The sequence below is a fragment of the Trachinotus anak genome, unplaced genomic scaffold (assembly GCF_046630095.1).
Source record: "Trachinotus anak isolate AG129_WGS33_773 ecotype Australia unplaced genomic scaffold, CSIRO_AGI_Tana_v1 ptg000043l, whole genome shotgun sequence".
NCBI classification, from domain to species: Eukaryota; Metazoa; Chordata; class Actinopteri; order Carangiformes; family Carangidae; genus Trachinotus; species Trachinotus anak.
The window spans coordinates 230,204-242,784 of NW_027273894.1; the positions used below are offsets into that span (position 1 = coordinate 230,204).

General features: G+C 40.7%; 1 protein-coding gene across 3 annotated transcripts in view; it reads right to left on the reverse strand.

Annotated features, from left to right (window-relative positions):
* Window positions 1-3,528: 3,528 nt before the first annotated feature.
* Window positions 3,529-12,581, reverse strand: part of slco4a1 (solute carrier organic anion transporter family, member 4A1) — a 32,746-nt gene continuing 23,693 nt past the window's right edge. For 2 of the 3 annotated variants that reach the window (XM_071473011.1, XM_071473009.1), the window contains exons 8-13: window positions 12,392-12,554; window positions 10,556-10,731; window positions 9,268-9,332; window positions 9,013-9,161; window positions 6,213-6,413; window positions 3,529-3,775 (exon numbers count right to left, since the gene is read on the reverse strand). In XM_071473011.1, coding sequence (XP_071329112.1) covers window positions 6,243-6,413; window positions 9,013-9,161; window positions 9,268-9,332; window positions 10,556-10,731; window positions 12,392-12,554 — 724 coding nt within the window. In that variant the 3' untranslated portion in view covers window positions 3,529-3,775; window positions 6,213-6,242. Of the gene's footprint in view, window positions 3,776-5,985; window positions 6,414-9,012; window positions 9,162-9,267; window positions 9,333-10,555; window positions 10,732-12,391; window positions 12,555-12,581 lie in introns of those variants that run through there. The other variant, XM_071473008.1, reaches the window with a different exon arrangement.

A 12,581-nucleotide genomic window follows, 5' to 3' on the forward strand; every position in this document is an offset into this window, starting at 1 on the left:
CGACTCATCATTACTATTAACCACTGTCATTATTATTGATAACACCATTACCTACACAGCTGTTCCTGGTCTCTCTCTCTCTCTTTTCTCCTCTCTTCTCCCCCCAACCCCCTTTTTTTAATCTCCTCCTAAACCCAACCAGTTGAGGCAGACCCCCCCCCACCCTGAGCTTCTGTTGGAGGTTTCTTCCTGTTAAAAGGGAGTCTTTCCTCCCCCCTGTCGCCAAGCGCTTGCTCTTTGTGGGAACTGTTGGGTTTTTCTCTGTAACAAAGTGAGGTCTTGACCTGACCCTGTAAAGTGCCTTGAGATAATGTATATTATGATTTCTATGCAAATAAAATTTAATTGTTGTTGTTGTTGTTGCTCTGTGACTCTATTGCAGTGTTGGTCAGAATCTAAACAGGCTCATGTTGAAGTCAAAGTGTGCAGCCGTTCTCATGAAAGGTCAAACGCTCTGTATTCCAGAGGAATCATGGGAAACTGAGAGTGTACTGGTTACTGAGTCTGTGTGTGTGTGTGTGTGTGTATGTGTCTTTCCAGCTGCTCCTTGTATTGATTCAGTGTGTTTTTATGTCCATGTCTCTGGATCATATTCTACAAGTTCTTTATTCCACAGGTTCCTCAGTCTCTTCATTCAGCAGGTTCTGTCAATGTGAACGACACAACAATATGTTGACATAAAACATTTACTGTGTAATACCTTCAGTATTTTTAAAGGCGAGTTCTCCAGGACTTTAACTGAAGTAAAATGGAACGAACAACCTTCACTTGTGTTGTCGTAATATTTAATCTGATCTGTGCTGCAGTGATGAAGCTGAGGCCTGTGTTTATGACTCCATCAGCTCAGCATCCATTAAACTGAAGTGGTGTCGTGGGACACAAACGTCCTCGATGGTGGTGGACCTGATCACTGGTCAGAGGATGAGGAGGTGGGACAGGAGGAAGAGAGAGTAGGTGGATGGAGGAACCAACAGCTGAAGGAAGGAGTGAGAAACCACACTGACCAAAACTATCAAGGATCCAGTTTCCTGTCCATGATGTCACAAAGGAGCCGCCGGGTGCTGGTTATTGAACGTCTCATAGAAGAGACAGAGACAAAGGTCAGATCACTGATGATGCAGCAACTGTCAGGTCGTACCATCATCATCCTCATCCATGTGCTGGAGATGAAGCTCAGAGAAAGTTGGGCTGTGTGTGTTTGTGTTGATGTTTACTTCCTGTGTGTGTGTCTGTGTGGGCCACTGTGATTAAGACTGAGGTGAGCGTTTATGAGAGCTGGATAATAACTATGTACATGAAAACATGATGTCATGGTGATAACAAGATGTCATAGTTACTGTTTGTTTAATGCTATGTTGAATGTTTTTATTTTCATTAATTCATTTTGTTTTGTCTCCTTGTTAAAGAGCCTCTGACATCACTGTATGTTGACACATGTGACCGTCAGCTAACAGCACACACACTGATGTAGCTGCTCAAACACTGTCACTTAGCACCACCTGGTGGTCAGACCTGGGAGATGAACTAAAGATACATGAGGACACTGTGCCCAGTCACTGTTCATATCATCAGTACAAGTTTATGTTTGAATTCCAGGTTTTTTTGGCCTGATGAGGTCAAATGATCATTTAAAATTTCATCAAAAATGTTAACTAAAACTAAAGAAGAAGTAATGAACACAGCTTTCATCACAGAACTTTTCTACACATGAATCATCAGGTTTATCTTGTGACCCTCTGAGGGGTCTCACTCCCAGGGTTGGGAACCACTGGACTAAAGTACACAGTGTAGATAAAGTAGGTCAGACACTGATGTCACCTTTGATACTTTTAGGGGCTTTTGGCTAAGAAGCTTCTTTCTGTACCTACAGAGGATTTTGAAGGAATTTCAGTTTGTTATGGATTCACTGATCTATAAGATATAATATGTAGATATCAGGAGAATAGAACAGCCTGAGAGAAAACCAGGAAAACAACATCTGACTCTTTTGGATTTTTTTTTCTCTATGTCTGTCATCATTACCATCCAATCAAATTAAAGTGCAGCTTATGTTTTCATATATTTGTAATGACTGGTTTGTAGGGATTCGTTTTTTAGAGTACACTGGGACTGTACCTGTCTGTCTGTTCCCCTTTCATTCTGAACTCGGACACTTCAGTTGTAAACCTTGAACTATGCTTTGTGGTTTCAGTGTGGTAACACCAATAACACAGGAGAGTAGTTCATTCACCAAAATGAATGAATGAATGAATGAATGAATGAATTAGTGGTTAACACTGTCGCCTCACAGCCGGCCGGCAGCAGTGGGCAGGGTTTCCTCCAGGATCTCCACCTACCTGCCACAGTCCAAAAACCACACAGGTTACATTAAGTGGAAACTGGTGTGAATGTGAGCATGAATGTAAAACCTGTGATCAACCCTTCCAGGCTCCACCCCCCTAAAAGGGGGGTTAAATAAATCAAAACTAAAAAATAAATAAATAAAATTAAGAAATTTCAGCCGTTATGTCATGATTGGGAGTTTTGCATCCTGTGATTTAATACCTCATAATTATATCTCATAATGAAGAGACCCAGATATCATAATTACAATTAGTCATAATAATGAGATGCAGACATCATCATTTCTTTATATTGTGCTCCTGTGAATAAAGCAAAGTGTGTTGTGTCATAGTTTACAATGAACTGTACATTATTCATAATGTCTGCGTGTATAAAGCAAAGCTTTGATAAAACAGTGAAATAATTCAAATGAGTGTGAGATAATAAGACATCACTGAGAATGAGCCTTTGAGTGTGTGTGTGTGTGTGTGTGTGTGTGTGTGTGAAAACATGGAGTGACAGTGGAACTCAACAAGTCGTGAGCTCCCAGTCATCATGGAAACACATCCTCTTCAGCTCCTCAGTGGACTGGACTGATGGTGCACAGAAAACTGTTGTGGGCATATTTAGATGCGCAGAGGTTCACACAACACAACAGGGTTAAGACTGAGAGCAGAACAGTATAAAACAGCTCATCCTGTTTATTCTTGATCTAAATCAGAAGATATATTTATGGTTTTAAGAACCAAAAACCATATCAATGTAGTTTTACATCTCTTTTTTTAACCCTGATTTACCCTTTTCAATATCAGTTACAGAATCTATTTTTCCAAAATGTTGCAACAATGGTATTTATTCAGTATCTGCTTCTTATGAAGGAAGGAAAAAGTTGTAAATACATTTTGTGGCTTGAACAATGCTCTGCTGCTGAGTTTTGTTTTATTTGGTTGTGTTTCTCTGTATTTTGTTTGTTGCTTTTCCTGCCTCATGTTGTGGCAATGTTTTGTGTCCTCTTCTGTTCTAAGGAGATCACACACACGCACGCACACACGCACACACACACACAAACACCACACACATATACATATACATATACACACACACACACGCACGCACGCACACAAACACCACACACATATACAGACACACACACACACACACACACACACACACACCATAATAAAAAAAGATTTGAGTCACAAAGAATGATCTGTTCAGCTTTGTAATTAGAAAACACTTGACATCTTTGAATCATTCCATAAAAAGATCATTGATTTCAAGTCCACAGCTTCTTTTTTAAAAACAGAACATTTAGTACCAAAAACAAAATAAAAAAGAATAAAAATCATTTTACAGAGGGGTTTGTTGTAGCTTCTGAGCTACTTATTGACTGAAAAGCACAACTAGGAGAACTGCAGATACACATTCACATGGAGCTCTCACTCCTCAACGTCTTCCAGGGTATGGAGGTCAGTTCAACACAGGCAACACACAGCAGGTTGTTTCACCATCACATAAACAAGAGAGACGAGAGGAAGCGTTCAGGACGGAGCATTGGAGCCAGGGCAGATTCCTTCATCATCACACAGTGAATGCATCAAACAAATACATGTGCTGAAATATTACAAATAAATTATTTGCATAAATACGGTCAATGATAAAAAATAAAAATACGAGAGTTGTTAGGCCAAGCTGCTTTGGCACATCTCTGGACTTGCAGTACTATGTTAGGTCCAAATATTTGTTATACTGCATTTCATGCCAATTGTGCACCACCTTGAACTTACCAGCTACATCCCAATATCCACCTCCAAGGCACCATCACACCAGCATTTACACCTGCACCCACAGGGCTGAAATCCAAACCTGTACATCTTCAACTTTGGGGAATTTTTACAGAACAGAGGCCGCGTCCCAATTCAGAGGCTGCATCCTAATTCAGAGGCTGCATCCCAATTCGGAGGCTGCATCACAATTCAGAGGCTGTGTCCCAATCCCATGGCTTAAGAGTAGGAGAGTCCAAGATGGAGCTCATGGCTTAGCTGTGTAGCAGCTCCTCCTCTGACAGAGAACACCCTGCTCCAAAAACAAATTGTATTTACCTTTCTTTTGGCAACCAAGCTAATGTGCATGCTACATGACAGCTGGCTCGCTCGCTCACTCAGAGAGCTTTGTTCTCTCATCACTTCACTGGATGAAATAATGTTCAGAGATCAAAATGTCTCTTAAATTATAGAGAAACTGACAAGTGATACAAATGTTGATGGCTAATGTGTTAGCAAAGTTTAGCACTTTACCAGCTAGCCCTGCTAACAGTCCCAGAGTCAGTTTCCCTGATTCCGAGAAGACACAGAGAGGCGACGTCTCCATCATCCTCTGTCTTTCTGACAAAGTTAGGTTTATCTCTGTGGTTCACACTAAGACAAACTTCACTGCAGCTCTTTCTGTTAGAAGCTGAAACCCATGTGATTTCTTCTCCCATCATTTTTCCACCTCTCTGCTGTAATCTCTCCTATTCATCATCATCATCCTCGGCTCCTCTCTGTCCTGTTGGAAACTAAATGCAGCCACTCAACTCGTCCATGGACGCAAATCTTGTCAGCCATCAGGCATTGTTTTAAAAACCCTGTCATGCCTGTGTGTTATCTGTTAGCAGTCTAAACAACAGGAAGCGATTAACAGGAGTCAATCACACAACATGCTCCTGAACAGTACCGTTAGTCAACGGTGTTAATTAAAATGTCAGTGGGACCCTTAATGAAGTTTTCTTTGAGCTAACAGGCTCCAATTCAGCTTTCTCCAAGGTCAGGTCCTCTGTAGACAGCTGCAACAGATCACGCTAAAATTCACCAAAGCTGAACTTGTGTGCAGATTTAACCTCATGAGGAAAATTATTGCAGCAACACTACAGGAAATAGGAGCTTTTGTTCTATAATTTTAACATTTTAAATGCTGTCATCAGGCCTTTGTGTCAACATATACTTTCCAAACTTCTCAGTGCTTTTGTTTTGATTTAAAGTGCAGGTTTGCAAATTCTATAAAAGAGACGCATCAAAGCTGTTATTACTAAACTGAGAGCAATCAACACAGCAAAGCTATATATATATATATATATATATATATATATACACACACACACACACACACACACACACGTGGGTGTAGCTTTGTTGGTCTCCTCAGTCCTACTTTTAAATAGAAGTCAATTACTGGTCATAAATATATTATACATGTGTTGAATTATCAAAAATACACATGTGCTTTTCTAATTGAAAATATATTTGTGCTGCTGTGACCAATATGTTCACTTTATATCAATGTAAGTGCCTTTAGATACTCTTCAATTAAATGAGACGTGATGTGAAAACGATTTGGCTTCGTGATTATTGTCCTGAACAACAGAGCAGGAGGAGGATAAATGCTTCATACACATGACAAATAATACACACCACACAGGTATCAGCTGTTTCATTGGCTTCTGAAGGACGATGACGATACAAAAACAGTGATGTCATCAGATGCACATTCGAAAAACCTCATTTAAAGATATCTGTAGAAAATTTCCAATAGTACATAGAAAACTGTGTGGCACTGCCCTGTCAATCAAACACACACACACGTACACACGTACACACACACACACACACACACACAAAACATGTGTGTGTGCAAAGGCATTCTGGGGCTCTTTGTGTGTTGTGTGTCTGTATTCATTTTGTCCCTGTGTGGGCATGTTTACATCTACACATGTGTATGTGGGGGCTGGTGTCATTATGGCTGAGAGAAGGCTGTTGGTGTAAAGTGATTGCCTGCCCACCCCCCTCACCACACACACACACACACACACACACACACACTGTGCATTAATCAGCACCTCAACACATACATACAATTGGATGAACACTCTGTGTTGTCAGACGTCATAACCGGGCGTGCAGGTTGACGATGACACCATCTTCCGGCAGGTCTTTGACGGGCAGGTCGCTCATGTTTCCCACGCCGTGGTCGGTGCTCTCACAGCTGCTCTGAGGAGACTCAGGGGGGGGCTGGTACATGATGCTGGCTAACAGGAAAAAGATTGTCCCCAGAACCTGGAGAAGAGGAGGACAGATGATAGATCCTTTACCTGAGGACCAGATATTTACATATTCACATCATCACAGTGTCTTTTGTTTGATGTTGTACAGCACCTGTCTAAAACGACTCTACTCTGTGACAGGTGTGAAGAGACGAGGTTTGGTCAACTCCTTTTTTTTCCTTTTTTTTAAAAGATTTTATTTGACATGGACATCCCAATTGCATTGGACGAACCAGATGCATTGCTTGAGTGTGTTAGCGTACATGCTAATTCTCAACACTTGTCCATAGGAGGCTTTTAAGAAAAAATTATAATAACAATAACATTAATGACAATAATAATATTGATAACAATTAAAACATAATATAATGAAAGAAAGAGGTACAATAGAATGTAAAATATTACAAAGACCGTAAAAGAAATGTTATATTCAGAATTAAATACATGAATGAGCGATGGAGCAAAGGCAACATGACCAGACAGTAAACCAGTAATAGGCTATTCATGTGAACAGTGTTTTTTAGATTTTAGCCATTGCTTGAGTCCTCTGTTGAAAATGGTACTATTGGCGTCTAGTTTTAAATTAATAGGTAGGGAGTTCCAAAGTTTAGCCCCCTTTGCGGAGAAAACAGACTGACCGAAAGAGGTGTTGTACATTAGGACAAGACAATCACCACTGCTGTGGGCTTGTGTGATCGTCCTCTGAGCACTCTGATGCCTAATGACTAATTTGGAAAACAGTTGTGGTGCATGATTATTCAGACATTTAAAGACTATTTTAATATTACAAAAATTCACAAAATTCTCAAAGCTAAAAAGGTTATATTTTCTTATAATATCACAGTGATGCCATCTCATAGGTTTCTGCTCCATGACTTTTATTGTCTGCTTATAAATTGAACTAAGAGGTTTTTATGCAGTTGGAGAAGCTTGTGACCATGACGTAATGCAATATGGCAAATGCGAAAAAATCACTGTGTGCATGTATAGTTTTGCAGTTTTGACATGGGAGGTTCCTTCTAATGTCACAAAAACAGTTCAGATTTGGTTTGACATTCTTGCAAATGTACTTAACCTGACTGTCAAATTTTCAGTTCTTATCCAAAATGGTGCCGAGATACTTCATTTACTGCTTCAATTACTTCATCCTTTTGCCTAACGCCACACCCAAACATTTTTACTTTTCTTACTTGTAGTCTTCAGACCAACCTGTCCTCCAACCAGTCCTCCAACCAGACCAACCATTCCTCCAACCAGTCCTCCAACCAGAACAACCAGTCCTCTAACCATTCCTCCAACCAGTACTCCAATGAGAACAACCAGTTCTCCAACCAGTGCTCCAGCCAGAACCACCATCAACCCTCTGAAATAACCCACAGCAGTGTCTTCTGAAATAGCTTTCCTGACAGTAGGTGTACTGGATCTTGGATGTCATGGTTACAATAATAAAAATGGAGCTAACCTAAAACTGTCATGGTTTGGTTAGGTTTAGGAAAAATTGTGGTTTGTGTTAAAATAAGTACCTCCTTAAAATAAGTACTTCCTTGAAATAAGTACTTCCTTCCTTAGATGATCTTTGTTGTCATGGTAGCAATAATTTACACATGTAGGGTCCCAAAAGTGGTGCATCAAACCTTTGTTGCCATGGTTACAATAATAAACATGCACTTAACCTTGAGCAACTGTCATGCTTTGGGTTAAAATAGGTACCTCCTTAAGGTAAGTACTTCCTTAAAGTAAATACTTCCCTAAAGTAAGTACTTTCAGTGCACTGATTGAACAGATGCAGTACTTCGTGCTTATACATCAGGGTCTGTACTATGGGTCATAATAACCTGCTGACAGAGGGTTAGGGTTAGGGTTAGGACCTATGGGCTCGTTTGTTACAGGACAGTGTCAAATGATATGCACTGTTTGGTGGGATTGGTCGCCTTCTTAGCGACTCTATTCTCTAGTCTATGGATTAATTTAACAGACACTCCATTGACAAGTAAACAGTGCACTGTGTAGTATGTATATATATATATATATATATATATATACATACATAGTATGTAGAGGACATTTATCAGCTCCCTCTACAGACATTAAAGGTTTTCTACTTTTTCACATGTGGGTTAAATTGGTGGAATTCCCCTTTAATGTTTAAAGTAAATGCACCATCGTACTTTCTTCATTCTTTGTCTCTTTTAGTTTTTAACAGTGAAAGTACCAGCTCAGCAGTGAAGTGTTGGTCCAAACAAAATGTTAGAGGTCCATACAGTCTAAAAGTAGATGTCCACGTATTTGCTGATTATAAAGCAGGTCTAGGTTCTATATTATATATCCACATCCTGGACTCAGAAACTAACGTATCTTCAAATATACTGTATCTATGATGGATATCAACACTTCAAGTAAAACACTGGAGAAGTTTAAAGATGCACCTTTAACAGTGAAGAAGAACCAGCTCAGCTGGGTCCAAATATAATATTAATGATGTTTAAAGAGTAAAGTAATATTCTGTCCATGTCGTCAGTTTTTAATAAAGTTTTCAAAAATACAAAATGAACTTCTGAAGACTGTCAGTGAAAGTGCAGTAAATGACGAGTTACCCTGTGTGTTAGTATTACCTTATAAATGAGACCAGCTACTAGTGTGTACTGGCTCATGGCTGAGTTCTGATAGAGGTAGCAGGAGCCCTGCTCACCACACTGGTCCTGCCACAGTAAGCAGGAGATGTCAATCACAGAGCCAAACGCTATGGGTCCTGGGATACCACCTGAGGAGCACAGCAGCACAGATTGGACAAAATCATGGCATCTGTGTGGAGAAGATACAGCACTAATTCAGACGTTACAGGTAAAGAAACACTGCAGCTGACTTACCGAGTGTGCGCACAACAATCCACTGGATGCCCAGTCCGAAGGACCTCTGGCTGTCTGGGACACACCTACACAGCACAGTGTGGGTCAGATGTGCACTCTGAATGTCAAACTTCATTATAATACCCTGACACTTTTCCTCTGCTTCCTCAGTGCCACAGTTTGTCTTGACAGTGTAATGATAAAACATCTTCCTGTCACAGACACTGCATCATCTGTTGGACTCATTAATGAGATAAGCACAACTGTGGCAACAAACCTCATAGCATGTATCTCTGTTCCAGCCTGAAATCACAATTTTCATTCATCTGCAACCACAGAGGCAGGAACAGAGATTAAAGTTGGCTTTTTCATAATTTCTTTTTTTTTTTTTTAAATATGAGATGATTGATAATTTTCTAGCGTAGGCAGCAGGGTGGATGAGAATACTCTACAGCTCCTCATGTTGACTAATAATATTTAAACATCTAATGTCACTGAGCAGCAGGAATTTATAAATAAAGTAATCATCACATTAGTCAGTATTTATTGGGTTATATTACAAAAAAAATTTAATGAAACTTTAACATGTAGACGAGCAGACCACAGTTGTGCGTAAAACTGGGTTTTTTTTAAAGGCCCAGTTTGACTTTCTGAAATACACACAACTGCAGGGAGCTCTGTCATCACATGGAGCTACAGAGAACACACACACACACGCACACACACACAGACTCACATCCCCTGGTTGTTGCTCCTGTCAGTGCTGAAACTTCTGTGTGACGCTTCGATCTGTGATTGTATGTTTTTGAAACTAATTTTGGGGCTCAGGACAGGTGAGTCTACAGTGTCTCTGCTCAGAGAGACAGAGCATGTTCACCTGTTCACTTCATGTGACCTGGGAGTAAAGGCTGATTGTTCTGTTTCTATTGCTGACACAGACCCGCTGTTGATGGTCTTTTTATGACCAGAGGAAACAGGCTTCGAATGATAACGAGCTGTGACATTATATTTTCAGTCAGGTCTCAGGTGGACACAGTGGCTCTGTTTGACTTTTGTGTTCTTAAGTTCTTGTTACTTATTGACTGACAAAGTCGCTCTGAAAAAGTCAAGTCCAAACAAATTTGAACTGACATGTAATTCAAGTTTGAATGTGACCCATAGAGCTTTGCTCACTACTGTCCAGGTTATCTGTTACCTGAGTTCACTGATTCACCGTTATTCAATAGTGATGTGAATTTCAAAAACGGCCAGTGAGCAAACTTCAGTGTCAGCTACAACCAGACACCGTTCTCTCACTGCAGCCACGCACCTGAGTGTGGCAGTGAGAGCTGGGATGCTACAGAGGAAGGTGAAGGAGATGATGATGAAGAGGAAGGAGAGGAAGGCTGGCATGTGGTGACAGGAGCTGCCGCACTTCCCTGCCAGAGCAAAGCCATCCTCACCCCAAGACACGTTCCCCACCACACAGCTACATCCAGAGTACACCTAAACACACACACACACACACACACACACACACACACACACACACACACACACACACACACACACACACACACACACACACACACACACAGTATAACATTAAGGAGGTCATTAGTTCACACAATGAAACCAATAACACAACATACTTGTAATTTTCTGTTTATACTCTACACATCTTTAAGAATTCAACTAGTTTCACATCAGTGCAGAGGGTTAGGGTTATGTCAGACAGTTCCATCAGATTTACATGTCTGTTCCTAAAATGTTTCACACTGATGAGAAGTTATTTTGAAAACTGGAGAGATTCAAAGACACATAGACAACATCGATAATCAGACAAACACAGTAGCTGTTCCTCCTCCTCCTCCTCTCAGAGACACACCTCCTCTCAGAGCTTCTTGTTCAGTCCTCATGTTATTCATGTGACGTTGGCATTGTGTATTGAATCTAACAGTACAGGTCTGTCACCTCGTCACTGATGCACCTGAGCATCAATCAGCGTAAATAATCCAGCCCACCTGGTGTTTCTGTCTGTCACACTCATGTCCTCATACCACACACAGAACTACCAGCAACATGTAACACAGTAAAAGTTCTGCACTGACAAAGGTCAGTGTTTCTACTGATGCAGTACCTTCTCCTTAATTTTATTTACTCTGTAACCAGCCTCATATTTAACTAAAAACTATATCTACCACATAAATGAGGCAAAAGTATAAAGTAGCATTGTAGCTGCACTGTACCTTTGTACTTAGAGTACTTGAGTAAATGTACTCTGTTACTCTCCACTGTCATATATGATTAACCCTCCTTTTATCCTTGGGGTCAATTTCCCCCCTTTTGATGTTTAACATCTAAGAAATGGTTGATATCACTTTTTTTGCTTCATATTTAATGATTTTTCCTAATGTAATGGGGACGGCAGGGTAAACATAAAGTTAACATGATTACATGTTTTCAGTGTCCTGTACACAGTTTGTACACATCAGAGGTGTTTTCTGTGTATAAAACATGTAAAAAGAATCAAATATTTTACACACATTTGTTTTGGTTGTTTTTAGGATGATACTGAGGTCACTGTAACATCCAATTTTATAGTCTTTAAAAAACTTCCCTCTGCTCTAGGGCCTTAATCTAAACCACATGACCCACACCTGTAGTAGTATGAGAAAACATAATACCCATGAGAACTTTGATATTTACCTGGGGGGGAGGGGACATGTGGTTCTGTGAGGACAGTGATCAGGAGGAGCAAACATAAAATCTTGTACAGCAGCTTTCTAAATAATTTCTCTTGGTGCTCTCTCTACATGCCATCTCTCAACTGAAAATGAGAAACTGATGTCACAGCTGTTTGACAGTGACAGTGACACAGAACAGAATGTGTCTGACACAGAGGATAATTTTGAGGAGGACCCTGATGTTGAGGCATCCTCTTCTGATGACACCTTTAGTCCTGAACCTCCTGTTGTTTCTCAAGCACCAGCAGACACGCTCCAGGCCCCACCAGACATCTATGTCCAACACCCAGTTTACTGAACTGAAGTAACTTCTCATGATGCAAACAGCCTCTGCTAAATGACTGTGACTGACTGAGTTCATTTTAGGTTCATCCCATGAATGTGTGTGTGGGTGTGGGTGTGTGTGTGGGCGTACTGACCTGTTTGCCGGTGGAGCGTTCAGTGTGGTTGATGGAGCTGCAGCCAGCATGGCAGGGGGAGTAATACATCACACTGTCGGCCCCACACACAGGGTTATACAGCTCTCTGACACAACCACAGCCTGAGTTACAGCCCACTGTCAGGTTCTCCTCTAGAGAGGAGCTGCAGACGGGGGGGGGGGGGGGGGGC